The following is a 16,491-nucleotide window of genomic DNA, read 5'->3' as shown; positions in this document are numbered from 1 at the left end:
CTCTCCGGTGTCGATGTGCCACACAACCCAATCCCCAATTTATTCCTCTCATTCGATGTTCCCGCCCCTACCGCGTCGAGCTCCAACTCTGACACAGTCTACTCTCGCGGCGAAAACTCATTTTTAAAGGCAACTGTATGTGTAGGAGTCACATCTACCACAGATTAGCTTTGAGATTGGTGAGACTACTTATGTCTTTTTTAACAAAACTGAAACATAATTGCGAAAATGAGAAGGCAAGATTGCAAAGATAAATAGATACTCTGGATTATACATTTCGCATCTCTGAACTGGAATCTTGTGTATCTCGCGACGAGGAATTGAGTACAGACACATCATTTTTGTGGTATGAGGAGAAATTATTACAGACACAGGCCAACAAGAGAAGAGGGGAGAAAAAGAGGCAAAGAAGAAATATATATAAGAGCGGGAGCGGGAGCGGCAGCTCAGCTCAGGGGGCGAGGAGGAATCAGCCGGCGAGGGCGTCGGCGCCAGCAACGATCTCGAGAATCTCTCCGGTGATCTTGGCTTGGCGCCTGCGGTTGTAGACCATAGAAAGATTTTTCCGGAGATCGATGGCGTTGTCAGTGGCGCTGCTCATGGCGCTCATCCTGGCGGCCAGCTCGCTGGCGAGCGACTCCTGGAGTGCACGCAGGATCTGGCTGTTGAGGTAGAGCGGGAGGAGGGCGTCGAGGATCTGTACTGGGTCCTGCTCGAACTGGACGACGGAGGAGAAGGGCTGCGTCTCGATCTTGATCTTCTCGCGCTCGACGGTGAGCTTGCCTTCCTTGGTGGTGAGCTTGAAGAGCTCGTCCTCGGTGGCGTCGACGCAGATGCCGTTGACGTCGCAGATCTCGCCCTTGGGGGACATGGGCAGCAGGGTCTGGATGATGGGATCGGAGCGGACGAGGGAGACGAACTTGGAGTAGACGAGCTCCACCTTGTCCACCTCCTCGGCGACGAAGAGGGAGTAGATGAGGTCGCAGATGGCCTGCGAGTCCTTGACGGTGGGGATGCCGGCGAGCTCGAGGAAGCGCTCGGTTGGGATGTAGTCGCGGCGCTGGAAGTAGGCGTTGCCCTTCTTGCCGACGCTGATGACGGTGTAGTCGACGCCGAGCTGCCTGAGGTCCTCCATGCGGGACTCGGCCTTCTTGAGCACGTTGTTGTTGAAGGCGCCGCAGAGGCCGCGCTCGCCGGTGAGGACGACGATGGCGACGCGCTTGACGGAGCGCTGGCGGGTGAGGGGCAGGTCGATGTCCTCCGTCTGGATCTCCTGGTTCATGTTGTAGAGCACCTCCACCAGGGCCTCGGAGAAGGGGCGGGACGAGACCACGGCCTCCTGCGCGCGACGCACCTTGGCGGCGGCCACCAGCTTCATCGCCTCCGTGATCTTCTGCGTGTTGCGGACGGAGTCGATGCGGTTGCGGAGGTCGCGGAGTGAGCACCGCACCACCAGGCTGCTGCTGCTGCCGCCGGTCGAGGCGCGACGGCGGGTGGAGGAGCTGGCGAGCGCGGAGGAGGACCACGCGGTGGAGAGGTGGGAGCACGACATGGCTGGCTGCGCCTGGGGCGTCACCGGCGGCCGCAGAGGCGGAGGGGAACGGAGTGGAGGGAGGGAAAGATTTTGGATTGGGTTTGGGTGGAGAAGTGAGCAGGTGGGGTTTTCAAGCCGGGCTGAGTGGTCGAGCGGCAGTCACCGCGAGTCCGCGAGATTGCCACGGATTATGTGGCGCGCCCTGGCCGTCTGCCTAGCCTCGCCATTTTCCATTTCTCGCTTCTTATTTCTCCTCTTGCCAGAATAATACACCACTCAAAGCAACAAGGGAAAAAAACTTCTCTGTGCGAGAGGACATGAATGGATACTGAAATTGTACTGAGGATATACTACAGTAGATGTTACTTAGTCCAAGTGAATCCAAATAACTTCATGTCAAATTGATACAAAATTCTTTGAAACAAGCCAGGTGCCACATACCAAAAGAATCCGGTGATACAAACATGGGCTTGATGAAATACCAGCCCCTCTTTAAGTCCTAAAGGGAGTACTGACAGCCCCTCCTAAAGTTCTAATCACTCAGCAGGCTGAGGTTCTTGGTTCGATGGTTGTTTGTAGACACTGAAGTCGCCGAAATCTCTTCTTCCACTGCACAGAAGATGCTCAGTAAATATCTGAGTTTCTAAAGATACATAAATTAACTTATCAAGCAGCAGAGGTAATCTTTTTACCTGTGATTTATATTCCAGCCAGAAGGTAAATAACGGGGGTGGACAGCTTCTACAAAAACATGCCTCCATCTTTGGCAAAACTGGTTAACAGCCTCCTCCCCACCTTTGGCCAGCAAAAGCTCCACAATTTGTTTACCGTGATGCCCATGTCCCAGCAACGATATCTTCTTCTCAGCATGCTTGGAAATAGAACTGTCGGTGCTCGTAGAATCCTCATCCAGATGACCATTTCCATGAGTTCCATTGCTTGATAGCTGCATGTCATCTGTCCCAAGCGTCTCCGTCTTAGAGTCAGAAGTGGAATCATCCATACCGACTAACAAACTTGCGCTTCCTTGGCTGACACTTGAATCTTCCTCCTGACCATCACACCCAATCCCATCAGTATCTTGTTGACCGTCATCTGAATCTTGCTCAGGTAAAGCATGGTTATTTTCCGAATCATGTCCGATGTCTTCTAAGATGGTCTTGTTGTTGGTCTTCCTAATAATGTTTTGAGTCTGAGCTCTAAAAGATTGAGGATACCCTTTTTTCTTTTCAAGCCGCCTTAGCTCATGGGGGCTCATACCAACAAGTAATGCCCTCTCCAGGTCTTCAGGAGTCACGTCCCTACCACCATAGTATGACTTCACAATCTGCAACGAAATGAATGGATCGGTGAAACAGATCTACTGCTAAGAACAGATAAGTGTTTAATCGGGAAAGAATATTCGCAGGAAACTGTAAGTGGTGCATACAGACGAAACCACAAACAGTAGAAGGATGCTATTACCTGCATTAGCTCTTCACGTCTCTTCAAAGGCATATTGGACCCATGCCGCAGAAGGGCCATTGCAGCAGTCCTAAGCAGCAAAGGAGATACGCCTGTTCCATTCAATTTATCTTCAGACAATGATGCATCGGTTATTAGACTTGCATCACCCGAGTTCACTATCTTTTGCACAAAAAGGGGTATCCCAAATTCCTGTGCTAGTCGCCTCTTGTACTTCTCAGCAGCTGAATGAGCGATTTCATGGCAATCCACACATAGAAGTACAATATCATGTGAACGATGGCTCTTCAGATGCTCTGGAAAATGCATCCTGTAGCAAGATGGTATTATTCTATATCTGATATAGTGGCTCTTTTCTCCACATCCAACACAAATATTTTTCTTGCTCTGGATATAGAATTCATTATCTTCATCCTCTGGGCGGCCCTTAGGTTCAAACAAAAGCATGATCCCTGGAGGACTATCTTCTACTAACTTTGCCAAATCCCGTTGAACATACCTAGGAAATAAGAATCAATCAGTTTGACAAAATTAATGATGATGTTTGTGTTACATATTTATAACCACTTATAACATCTAGGATACAAACCATTCCAACTTTTTGCGGTCACAGTAGCAAAGTAGTCTTCCGTCACTAGCATAGATCCTGCAGTTGTGATAAACTGGTGACTTACATGAAAACTTCTTAATGAATGATTCCCGGGAAGCCTTTTGTTTATGTGGTGCTCTCAACAACTTTTCTCCATTTGATGCAAAAGCAAATATATTTGTTTGCTTCAAACTTAGCTGTGATACAAGGTTATAATTATAGACAGATAGTCGACATAATCCACTTGGGTCTTTATACTTTCCAAGCAAACTTGTAAACAAGTTATCCATGCTCACTGTGGTGTCCTCAATCAAATAGCAGAGTTCTTCAATGTGAGCACCAACAATAGGAGATGGCGACGTCAAGGAAGGATTCACAGTTGAAGCACTTAGCTCAGTTTCTGCTATGACAGCACAGATCTCCGTTGGACCTTTTGGAACACTAACAGCAAGGGCAGCTATAGCTTGGTCTGACAGGATATACCGTAAACTTTCATCATGCATGCGAGCCTGGAGTGGGGTCCCAAAAACACTTGAAGAGATCAGAACAGGTCAAAACGACCAGAACCACAATAATGCAGATTGCAGTGCTATTAAGATAGTATATGTTAACTTTTTTGCCGCCACAACGATCCCTCAGGTTTGTTGACTTAGAATCGAACGCAGTTGTGGTTATCTACTCCTAAAGTTTATTGATTTGATTTGGTATGTTATAAGTTAGTCACTTTCCATACCTTTAGGACAAGATTTTCTTGTATCTAACCCCTCTGTATGAAAGAGGTTAGAATCGTTCGAGCAATCAATGTACAAGAGAAGGAAGACCAGTCTCCAACTTGTAACATGCAACTAACAGGTTCGACAACTGAAAGAGCATACTCAAACAGAAATGTGAAACACAATCACAAAGAGAAATAAGAGTAGTTGGCTTACCATTAAATCCCTCCATGCGCAAAATTTCCGAACAAGATCCTACAAAAGATTTAATTGTTTAGATCTTAAAGAAATCACTGGCGAGCAGACTGACTAGATGCATGAAAAATAAGCACCTTCACTTCACTAGACTTCTTGGAGTCAAGTCCATGAGTTTGTAAATTTCGTGAGAGAATAGAAGCTGCAGAGGAAGTTCCTGGAGGGCATTCAATTTCCTTTGTATATAGTTGCATGCACACCATGTTTGACCGACGGCTAGCCTCCAAGAAAAAATTGATTTTGCCATCGGGAGAATCTGAATCATAATTGATATTACAACTGATCAAGTTAACTAAAATGTGCAGAAGGGGATAAAAAATTGAGAAGCATAGTTAACTGTTCTGTGATATAATTTAGAAGGCCAATAAGATGTGTTTCATTAGCAGTTGAGCAATAGAACATCATCAGTTCATTAGCACAAAATTTCCTTTTCATGATCCCTTAGTATTGGTTCCATTTCTTAATAATAGAGAAGGGATGAGCCAAATACATATTTAGGATCACAGACTCTCATTTTCTTCATGTTAGTTCCATTTCTTAATCATAGTTCAGCAATGCATAGAATACATATTGAAGATCACCAAATCTCCTTTTCTTGGCCCCCTTAATGTTAGTTTCATTCCCTAACTACATATCAAGAATGTGCGGGCACATATTTAAGACGATGATTAATTTGCTTACAAGGCAAAAGCTCCTGCTGAGGTCATCAAATAAGTTTTAGATACTTATCAGAAGAATACAAATAAATAAGCCTACAGCAGTACAGCTTTTGCAAATCTAGAGTGTTGTAGCTAACAGGTTGGCTAATTTGTAGGTGCTCACAGATATACATATTGCAATACTGTGTGCAAATGTAATTGTTGTGGGATATTTGTCCATTTGTGTTCTGTACCCAAAAACATATGTCCAGTTTTCTTGTTCTTTTTGTACACCACGTAAAAAATAGTACTCCGTACATTTAACTATAGTACTCTGACATGTACTCCCTCTGATCCGATTAGATTGACGTGGAGCGTAGGCAACGATAGTTTGTACGTATGCATGGACCCGTGTCGATTAAATTTGATCGGAGGTAGTACATCTCAGACCTCCTTTCAGAATATACAAGTGCTATGTTCAATGTTTTTCAATCCACATGCTCCCGGTCTGGGAGCTCGAAATCCACGATTCTTATCATATGAATATATTTCTTGTTTATATATGGTAGGAGCAATACCATTTTCAAAATCTTTGTAGGCAGAGAGCACAACAGAACTCCTGCCACAGCTCAAGCATTGGGAGACTTAGAGCAAAAAATGAAAAGCTACACATGGTTTCTGTGAACAAAAGATTCAAATTCCAGAAAGTTGCTATTAGCTATGAGCATACAAGAGGTACATCAAATAAGTTTCATTTGCAGACTACAGGAAAGGCTGAAAGGTGAACAATGCAAAAAATACTGATGCAAATCAGCTCTATTTACTTCCATAGTCCAGGGATATCAACATCAGCTGTACTCCTATTTAATATTCTTGACTCAGTGTGCTGAACAGTAAAATAATACATTATCTGTTAATATACTAAATGGCACAAGGGACTGTTGAAATGGAAATATGGACATAGCACTTCAAAGTTAGAACATATTACATACCACAGCCTTTTGAATGGAGCTCTGATGCCAAACACTTTGCAATGTTCAACAGATAGTGAGCGTCACAACGGGCATACTCAATCATTTCTGCTGTCAGCGGGCGTATTCTCCAATCTTCACGCTGAAATAAAAAAGAAATAGCAGCAAATATGAAAGAAACTTCGACATTTGAAACTGATATGCTGTATGCCTAACGAATTGAGATTTTGCTAGGACAGGTAAAGGGTTGGTGATAATAAGCAGAAGACAGTTGTGTAATTTTCTTTTTTGGATGTCACGTATTCAACACCAAAATGAATTCATATGCAAATTACTAGACTTCTGAAAATATTAGCTGTAACGAAACCTTGGTTGAGGTTGATTAAATGGAACACAAGCATGCATCCATTGATGTAAAAAAAAATAACACAACAAAAACTAAAGAAGCATGCATCCATTGATGTAAGTAATGCTGAAAAGAACTAAGGATCCATGTCAAAACATGTCAAGACCAGTGATCAGTATCTCATGTCCGAGCTGACAAGGTATCGTGACGTGAATAATTACACATGGTGACAGTTAATACTTTTAACAACTGGTACAACATAATTACATTAATTAATTTGGAAAGAACTACTGCTGCACTGGATCTCATCCTATATTTCTAGTACCATGAAAAGTAACATATAAACCGAATCTTTATCTTTAGAGTGCAGCGTTTCGAGCTCTACATGACAGTGCACAAATTTTCTCAAATACCGAGAAGTAGTATGCATGTAGAAGTTGAAGAGGCACATGATATCTGACCAGCTACAGAAGAATCATTAAATATGCTAATTGTCACTGAACATTTGACTGGCTTTAGCAAGCTTGCTATTTAAGCCAAACATGAAAGATTACTTGCCTGCATTGTCTTGTCGGTAGTCACTCCACAATATAATTCTAGCAAATATGCTAATGATTTCTGTGGTTTTGATAGAACCTCACATGCCTGAAAATATAATAATTTTACAAGTAATTCAGCAAATCTCATACACATGCGTAGCATAATAAGAAACAATGTGACAGCACAAAAGTAAAAAAAAAAAAAAATAGGCTAACTTTAGTGACAAAAGGCACGAACAAAGTTCCAAGAAACAAAGACCCTCAAGGACCAAAATATTTATGGACAAAGACTATAATTCTAAGAGACCCAGTGTTATAAACTAAAACTTTTGTTTCTTAACTGCAATAGCACTCTAGTACACTTATAAACTAATGTGAATTTACGGACACGGACTATACTTCTAAGGGAATGAATTTTGTGATTGAAAATAGAAACACAAACCAACACAGTAGAAACAGAGACAACTGACTGTAGCAGTGCTCATATGTAAAATAACTGAAACTACCACACTAGTACAGAATGTTCATGTGTGTAGAAAGTGGATTGCCTAGCCCTTTCCATCAGTTCAGACTTTTGGTTGCGTTGTCTAGTGCCTCTCACTTAACATGGTATCAGAGCCCAGGATCTCGAGTTCGAGTACTGGGTTTCGCAACTTATCCTAAAATTGTTCATTACCCCTCACCTCAGTACATGGTATAGGCCCCTTGGGCTATACCTCTGAGACTTCATGCACGTGTTAGCCTCCCCAGTTACACGTGAGAGGGGTGTTAATGTGTGTATAAAGTGGACTGCCTAGCCCTTTCCATCAGTTCGGACTTTTGGTTGCATTGGCTAGTGCCTCTCACTTAACACAAAACACAGTGTCCAAATAATAAACTATTGTGTAAGAAATTTATCTGTATACTGCAAAGGCACTTAAGTTCCAATCAGCCTCCTTGCATAATAAAAAGCAAGGGAAAGGATGCATAGAACCCCAGATCCCACAATGCATGGAGTTTTCAAGCATTTAAATGAAAATTGTGTTTTATTGCACATCTAAGGCTCTACGTAGTGAATGACATTAAACTGGCTGTGCAAGCAAAAATATATACGGGACAACCACCAGACATACTCTGTTCACAGGATGTATAAGTATCTGCAGAATGATACTAAATCTTCCCAGGAATAGAGAAACTTACTTTGGCAGTATCAAACATATTCACGACATAAATATGAAAATCTCTCTGAAGCCAAAGAACATCATTGTCAGCTCCGTGGAAGATCTGAGGCACAAGAAGGCAGAACATAAATGATCATGACTTTTTGACAACGAAAGCAATGTAAATCCTCTGTTGAGGCAAGCACCGTGGCGGAGGTACACTGTGATTTTGGTGAAGCAACAACACAAAATATGGTGAGCAAAAAGACCCCATAAATCATTGTTCATGACATCACTATAGCTTTGACATCAGTGGTTGATGTCCTAGCTCCGTCACTGGGCAAGCAATACATCAATATTTCGAGGAAGTATTAAATATATTGAAGATGGGAAATACAAAGAAACAAGGATAGGAAACAACAGAAAAGTTATTATGAAAAGTTGGGGATACAAGACTCAGGATCTTATGTGTGGACATCCATGTGCTTGTTAGTTTTGACAGGAACTGCTAAGTCTGTGACAGTAACTTTTTGTCCTTCAAGATATGTCATGTAACAGATTATTGTGCCTTTGTGCTTACGCTTCTTGACATAAACAAAGATGCTAGCTTATCTAAGGCGCTCTGTTTCTGGGTGGTAAAGCCAAATATCGCTCGGAAGCATGTGCTCTCAGCTAAAAAAAAAATCATTCTTCCCGAAAAATCCATATTGTTGTGGCATGTGCACAAAAAAACTTATAGCAGCCAAAGATGCTTGTCAATCTCTACACTCTTGTCTTTTTCAGGAAAACTACAAATCAGCACATTTTCGAGCGAAAACTTGAAGATGCATAGTTCAATCTAGTTTCTACAACCGATTTTCTTTTCAAAAAAAGTTTTCTAAACCTACTTTTTGAAATCTGAAAATAAAGGGAGCACACAAGCCTGGGTGTAATAAAACCACATCCTGATTATGGGGCCTGAGGCTAGGGAAGCTTTAAACTTAAGATTAGGGCATCCCAGCATCCCGCATACTGCAAGGTGAGGGCCCTAGAGAATTTTCAACCATTTACACAATGTGAACGATGAGCTATGGTGAACAATCATTCAGAGAAATAACAAAATTCTGTTTGTGGAAATTGGCTCAGGTTGCTAACCAAACGAATCAAGCAGGGACTTTTCTAGATATATTCTATTCTAGGCTTACTGCTAAGACTGGCTTATAAAACGTGATGCAGGATGAATTAACTTTTTTCTGTTACCTGTCCTAAATGCACTGTGCTAAAAGCGGCACGCCGTAGGCGGCGTGGCACCTAGTCACATACTGTTCTAGAGCTTCCAAGGCCCAGTTTGTTACTGAAATGCATATCAATTTAAGTACTGCTTTTAAGTAACAGTCCTTAACGCTAGAATCGAAAAGAAATGGTTGCCTAATGACATCAGATATAAGAGATACACTACCTTACAGATGGACGGACTGGCAAAAACTGGTCGCAGAATACCCATCGCATCATGTAGAGCAATTGTGTCTATCAAATAGTCTTCCTTCTGGGTAGAGATCTACAGGATGGAATTTATATGTTACAACCTTAATAAACTAATAAGCAGCAAAGCATCAAGAATGCACATGTTGGCAATTACCTGCACAAGTGCAGTATATCCTAGGAATGACCGAAAGCTGTGTTGCTCTGTATCAACACCAAAAGCTTTCTCCTCACCCAACAACCTAGCCAGATTCTCCAATTGAGCTTCTGTATTGATCCAATTGTATGAGGTGCTCATTTCTGGGCTTTGGCTGCTCGGTGTGAAGTTACAAAAATCCAAATACTTGGTGGGGTTGTCTAGTAAGGAAGTAATTTCCTCCTCGAACGGGTGCATCTTTTGTGTTGATTCTGTGACAATGGAAAAAAGGCACAATCCGTTCAGGTTATGGTAAAAAATAACAACCAATTTGGTTAAAGTGAACATATAAAGTTTAGAAAGATGATGCAATCAGCTTCTTAGCTTGGCCGTGGCACTATCGTGGTATGAGTAACAGCTTAAGCTCCTAAAGTAAATAAGCACGAAATATTCAAAGTAATTGCCTAGGGAGGATTTCCTGAACATGAGTTTAATCACTAGTTTTAAATGTTTATGACTAGTAACCTATAAGGCTGTATAAGTGTATAATCATATAAATACAGGACAAAATACAATTCCTAGTGCTCTGGTACGGCAGTACCTCCATTAGCTAACTACAACTGATGGGAAATGGAAGCATGTGGTGAACCAGCATTGTGCTGCATTTTATAAATTGCGAGTTACAGCCTAGCAGCTGGTCAGGGTTCCAATACAAAGGAATTTGACCACCCAACCAACCCTAGCTGTGTAGTAATTCCATGATGCAAGTGAGGAAGAAGGTGTTCGATGAAATTCCCCACAGAGAACTCATACTGAATTCCTGCCACTCTTAGCCTCGCCAGTTGGCCACGGGAAATGCATAGGAGAGCTTCACAACGAAGCAACCGCACACGCCAGGTCCATGGCAAACGAGCGCAATGACGAGATCAAAATGAGGGGGGATCAGGACAGGAGTGGCGCACCTTGCGGCGGCTGCGGCTGGGCCTCGGGACGGTAGCCGTCGACAGGCGGGTCGGCACCCTGGCGGCGCAGGTGCTTGAAGCGGGAGTAGGAGTTGTCCGCGAGCACGCGCTTGAACCGGCCCTGCGGCTTCTCCTCCTCCTCGCAGGCGCGGCGCGCGCGGCGGGAGCGCCGCTCCTCGACGCGGCGCCCCGCCTGGCCTCGGCGACGCCCGCGATGGAGCAGCGCCGCCGCCGCCGCGAGGACCGCGAAGCACGTGGCGGCCGCCAGCAAGGCGGCGCGCGACCTGAGGTTGACGGTGGCCATCTCTCTCTCGCTCTAGGTAGTGACGGGCAGAGCTTGCTCGGTTTGGAGTTCTGGACAGGCAGACCGTTCAGAGTTATCAAATCAGAAAAACCCCTCACCCCACGCAGTCGCACCCGAGCGCTCCCGACTTCCCACTCTCACGCCCGCCGCCGGCGATCCCTCCTCCCACCGGCGCCCGACCCCTCCACCGCTCTCCCCCTGCCCAGATCCGGGGCCCTCCTGCCCAGATCGCCGGTCGCCTCCCCCTTCCTCAGCCGTAGGAAGGGCGGCCCCAGAGGAGGGCGGGCAAGATGATCGGCGTGGGGAAGGCGAAGCAGTATGCTAACGTGCTCGACAAGCCCCTCAGCCGCGGCAGGCAGGAGGTACACGTCTTCCCCACACCGAAATCCCTTCAGATCTGTGCACACACACGCGTCTGCGTGCCAAATTTTCAGATATCTGTTGCTCGACGGGCTCTGCTAATAGGGTAGAGTAGGTAGGAGATTTGCGGGTTAGGTGCTAAATTGGCAATGTGAATTTGGTTGAAAGTTGAAATCGAATGGATGCTGGTTAGTGGCAGCTTCGATTGTTTGGAAACTTGGACCAACTATTGCCCAACCCCACGACTCTATTCAAGTGTTTTCTTCAAGAAGGAAAGGAAATGTGTTAATATTGTGCATAACAACAGAATATGTTGAAGTGGAAGCTACTATCCACCTTAGTGATACTTTCTATTTGATAATTTTTAGACCTGAATGTATTCATTATTAGTTGCCTTTCTGAAGTTAAGTTTTAAGCTTCGTAGATTGGCTACTTTGTATTTACTTTTGCGTGCTATATTCATAACATTACTACTACATGGAAAATACCCCAAACCATTTCTCCGCTCACATTATTTTGTGAAGTAAATTAAAGTGAACCTAAACTGTATTTTCTGCCCTGTAAACAAAAAAAGAAGGAACTCTTTCTTGAAAAGGGCTGAAATGAATGACAACTACGAATCTTGCCTTAGTTGAACTGAAGGGGTTAAATAGATGGCTATGTTTAAGAGGATCCAATCCAGATATTCTTGGGGAAAGAGGGTGAGTTGGATTTTATCTAGATTAAGAAATTGCAGCAACAGAGGGAACTGAAGCATACTTGCTGGAATTCGATGGACTGCTGGAGATATAAGACATGAGAAGGATACCTAAATGTGTTAGGTTTAAGTATAGGCCAAAACCATCAATGATCGGATGACCCAGTACACCAACCTTACATCCAACGCCTAATTTGGATCAAAGATTTTTTAGAGAATAATGGAAGATGTAATTGCATAAAATTCCTTTTCAGTATGCTTTTACCATATCGCAATGTCCACATGATTCTCTTATTAGAACTATTAGGGAGTGTGTGCTTGCTTATTGTTTGGTCAAACATGTACTCCCTCCGTTCCATAATTATTGTTGTGGTTTTAGTTGAGAACTATGGAATGGAGGAGTGTTAGTTAGTGTCTTCTTTACAAATTGATTAGCAATATATGGTGCAAGTAAAAAGTCCATAAGATAGTGTACCTCCAGATGAGCATTCCTCTTTCAAGTTGCCAATTCATTTTATTTTCTTCCTTGTTTTGTTATCACATGCGCTTAATAAATTTTTTGTCTTTCATAGGTCAGTTTGAGTGCATTTGCGTTCTTGTTCTCGGAGGTTGTTCAGTACAATCAGACACAAGTTGACAACATTGCTGAGCTGGAACGAAGGTTGTCTATTCATATTGTTGATGATCCTGTATTCTAGTTCATTGTGTCCACTAGCTGGTCCTTCCTGTGCTACATGCCACTCTTTAAGTCTTGGATATCCAGGTCGCATAAAGTTTCAGGTGCTATGTGTTTGCCACTTACTGTATGCTAATGTTTTAAATCATCTGGAATTCACATTTTGGTTGGTCAATTCTTCGCAACCTGTACATCTCTCTAATATTTTAATGTATCTACTTATTGTTGGTTAAATCTTGGTTGTCTTACCATATAAGACACTATCTCGTAACTTCTCTTTAGATGATGAAGACAGCAATGTTGTTGTGCTAAATCATGCAAAGACACTCAACAGTATTTCTCATTAAAAATACATTGCTCTATTTGCATGTGTTATTATTCTTGTATGCTTGGCATACGTCTGCTTTCTTATTTTGTGAGTTATACACAGGCTGGAGGACGCTGGGTATGCTGTTGGTGCAAGAGTTCTTGAACTGCTGTGTCACCGAGAGAAGGTTTGATGCATAATCTTTTTCTTATTCCATGATTCATTAGTCCAAAATAGAGCTTTGTAGTAGAGTATAGATCTATTGGTGATTTGGTTCATATACTTAAAGCCATGAAAAGGTGAACAGTATGTCAGTCAAAACTTCACCGCTTCTTTGTTACATGTGACATGCCCTAATCATCTCCTTTAATGTGCATAATGTATTTTAGATAGCAAAATAACTGTTTGTATAACATGTCTTTCTTTAAAATAGTAAGTCGCGGAACAATATCCATAGCACAACATCTAACATGCTAAAATCAATCTAGTTTTAAAATAATGGACTGTGCGGATATGATTGACATCTTTGTAGTGCAAATTTTGAAAATTTCGTGGATAATGTGGAGCTGCGGATAATAAACCAAAATATCTAGAGTTGTTGAAAAAAATTGTTAAGTTGGATAAAAAACATTCATCGGCTATTATTTCTATGAAGAGTTCCAGGTGCTCTCCAAATTTATTGTATATATGCTTTCTAAATTTTATCCTGTTGAGACAGTCATGTTGATAATAATTAACAATCCAGGGGAATAGACGCGAGACTCGACTGCTGGGGATTTTATCATTTATTCACAGTACTGTATGGAAAGTATTGTTTGGAAAGGTACACTGTTCTGTTCATGAATCTTCTCTAGTTCTTACTCTGTCCCATAATGTTTGAGTGATTACATAATTGTCGGAATTCTCGTAAAGGGTGCACTAACTTTTTTTCCATTCCCTGTTTCCATTCTTAGTTGTGCCATCAAAAGAACTGTGGCTCATTTGTTGTTGGACTGACCGCCTGATTATTGTGTTCATAAAAATGTGTGCCTAACCGCCAGGGTGTTTGAGCCTGACTACCTGACCAAGCACACCGAAAAAATGTTATTTAGTTCTTATCTTTCTGACTTGCACTTTGAAAAATAATATAATAATATGTTTAGATAATTGCTCTTATTTAAATACAAATTCACATGCTGAAAAAAAAAATACAGAGCTAGGCTAATATCAAACAGAAGGTTCCAAATTACTCTAGTGTTAACTCTTTTTCCTGTAGTTGCGTTATAGAAGATACTGTCACTTCCAATTATAATGTGCTGATAGTAAGTGGGAGCCTGTGGTTCTATTATGATCACTGGAGAGAGTGCACTTATCTAATTGCTTATCCCAGCAGATGCTTTCTTATTGTTTCCAGGTGGCTGACTCACTTGAGAAAGGAACAGAGCATGAAGATGAATACATGATTAGTGAAAAGGAGCTGCTTGTTAACCGGTTTGATGAACTCCTTTGAACTTCATAAAGTTTTGTTTACACTACAATTCTCAAACCTGGCACCCTTTTTGTTTGATCAGATTCATTTCCGTGCCAAAAGACATGGGGGCATTCAACTGTGGAGCATTTGTTGCAGGGATTGTAAGGGTGGGAAATTCTGCCCAAATATCTAAGTCAACATTGTCTTCTTTCATAAACAATGTTTGACCACTTCTTTGAATTTCTTATAGGGGGTATTGGATAATGCTGGCTTTCCTGCGGTAGTTACGGCGCATTTTGTGCCAATTGAAGGCCAGCAGAGGCCCAGGACAACAATCTTGATTAAATTTGCTGAAGAGGTAAAATAGATTGTGTTCTTTTACTGAAATTTGCTACACATTAATGAAGGGTATACTCTACCGTTTGACTGAAAAGCAGATGAAGTAATTTCATTCTTTAGAAATATTTAATTTTAGACAAGCAAATTACTGTTCCATGCTTCATTATAACTATACTCACCCTTGGAAGAACTGGTTTCAAAACACCTGTCAATTGAGGAAAGAAAGAGTGCAGTTGCTATGTTTCCCTTGTCTAGCCTTACAAGGAGGTTTAGGTGGTTGCAGCCTTGCAGGCTATCAATAAATTAGAATATGCTGTTTGCATGGTCATTTTTCATTTAATCTACACATAACCATCTGGGCCCATACGGAGATACATAAGCATAAGGGGAAGCCCAACAGTGGAGTGACCCCTTTTGATGGTGTGTTCACTTTGATTGAGAAGCTATCTGGAAATTGTGAAATATCAAGGAAAGCTTATGTAAGAAAAGCGTACAATTGAACATTACCAGATGTACTATTAAGCATGACCTAGTATTGTAGTTTAGGATGGCTATGATACAAAGAACATATAGCCACAACCTTTTTCACGCGAGACGTAACCATGATTGTGTATGGTGTGAAAAGTTTAATTTAATGCGTATAGTGCACACACACATGTACCCTAGTCATCACCTTGTGTATTTAAATTAAAAAAAAAATCAGTAAAATGTAATGCCCTACAAAACTCTTTTGCTAGACGACATCATTCATAGGGTATCTTGAGCTCATATTGTATTGGAGATAATTATTTGTATTTTTTAAAGCTTATAAACGGTTGTCTCCTGCGAAATTGATATTTCAGAATCAAAAATTTCTCTAATACATGTATTTGACAGTTTTAAAATAATATGTTAATGATACTAGATTAAAGTGTGTACTTTTCATTTAACCTGTACTAATATTCAAATCACCAAACTAAATACTCTTTTGCAGCGAGTCCAAATCATCAAGTGTGCGTGTTCTAAAATAGCATCTATTGGGCTTGAGTCTGTATTTTTTTATTTTGACATTGTAGTTGTCATTCTTGATACATTGACTTAACCTTGTTTCCATAAATGTTCATTTTCAGGTTTTACACCGGGAAGCAAGACTTGGCTAAAATTTATGCTATATATGTACACAACACTTTTTTTCTGTTCTGTTTGTAAGATGAATCTACTCGAAATGTGTTATGTTAACTGAGAGCATCTACTTGATTCATGAATCTACTCGAAATGTGTTATTGTTGGACTGGAAGAAAAAAATGCTCTTGTCCGCCATGTTGATTGCTACTGTAACTTACTTATACTCTCCGTTCCAAATTAATTGATGCAACTTTGTCTATATACGGACCTATATAGACACACTTTAATATCTTGATACATTTATATGTAAACAAAGTTGCGGCAAGTAATTTAGAACGTAGAAAATACTACTCCCTCCGTCCATTCATAGATGTCCGATGGTTCATTTAAATTCAGATGTATATATGCACCAAAATGTGTCTAGATACATTTAAATTTAGACAAACTTTTGACATCAAAAGATGGACAGAGGTAGTATTATTAATTAGTTACATTTTACCCAATGTT

General features: G+C 41.7%; 3 protein-coding genes across 3 annotated transcripts; 1 reads left to right on the top strand and 2 right to left on the bottom strand.

Moving 5' to 3' along the window:
- Nucleotides 1-242: 242 nt before the first annotated feature.
- On the bottom strand, nucleotides 243-1,654 carry LOC127333334 (ATP synthase subunit gamma, chloroplastic). The gene has a single exon (XM_051359727.2). The coding sequence runs from the start codon at nucleotides 1,550-1,552 to the stop codon at nucleotides 470-472; it is 1,083 nt and encodes a 360-aa protein (XP_051215687.1). The 5' UTR covers nucleotides 1,553-1,654; the 3' UTR covers nucleotides 243-469.
- Nucleotides 1,655-1,900: 246 nt separating this feature from the next.
- LOC127333333 (protein RRP6-like 3) lies at nucleotides 1,901-11,051 on the bottom strand. The gene is made up of 12 exons (XM_051359726.2): nucleotides 10,748-11,051; nucleotides 9,807-10,057; nucleotides 9,627-9,725; nucleotides 8,229-8,312; nucleotides 7,069-7,155; nucleotides 6,186-6,306; nucleotides 4,633-4,811; nucleotides 4,517-4,555; nucleotides 3,588-4,096; nucleotides 2,999-3,497; nucleotides 2,227-2,861; nucleotides 1,901-2,143 (listed from the first exon to the last, which is right to left on the bottom strand). Exons 1-12 carry the CDS (start codon nucleotides 11,049-11,051, stop codon nucleotides 2,071-2,073), a joined length of 2,880 nt encoding a protein of 959 aa, XP_051215686.1. The 3' UTR covers nucleotides 1,901-2,070.
- A 223-nt stretch (nucleotides 11,052-11,274) lies between these two features.
- LOC127333335 (uncharacterized) lies at nucleotides 11,275-16,179 on the top strand. Its single transcript, XM_051359728.2, has 8 exons — nucleotides 11,275-11,413; nucleotides 12,681-12,769; nucleotides 13,215-13,278; nucleotides 13,837-13,914; nucleotides 14,485-14,561; nucleotides 14,642-14,708; nucleotides 14,792-14,899; nucleotides 15,990-16,179. The coding sequence occupies exons 1-8, from the start codon at nucleotides 11,342-11,344 to the stop codon at nucleotides 16,017-16,019; spliced, it is 585 nt and encodes a 194-aa protein (XP_051215688.1). The 5' UTR covers nucleotides 11,275-11,341; the 3' UTR covers nucleotides 16,020-16,179.
- Nucleotides 16,180-16,491: the final 312 nt, after the last annotated feature.

Source organism: Lolium perenne, chromosome 2 (assembly GCF_019359855.2).
Source record: "Lolium perenne isolate Kyuss_39 chromosome 2, Kyuss_2.0, whole genome shotgun sequence".
Classification (NCBI taxonomy): domain Eukaryota; kingdom Viridiplantae; phylum Streptophyta; class Magnoliopsida; order Poales; family Poaceae; genus Lolium; species Lolium perenne.
The sequence above is the reverse complement of the archived record's forward strand: the minus strand, read 5'-3'. Positions and strand labels throughout refer to the sequence as shown.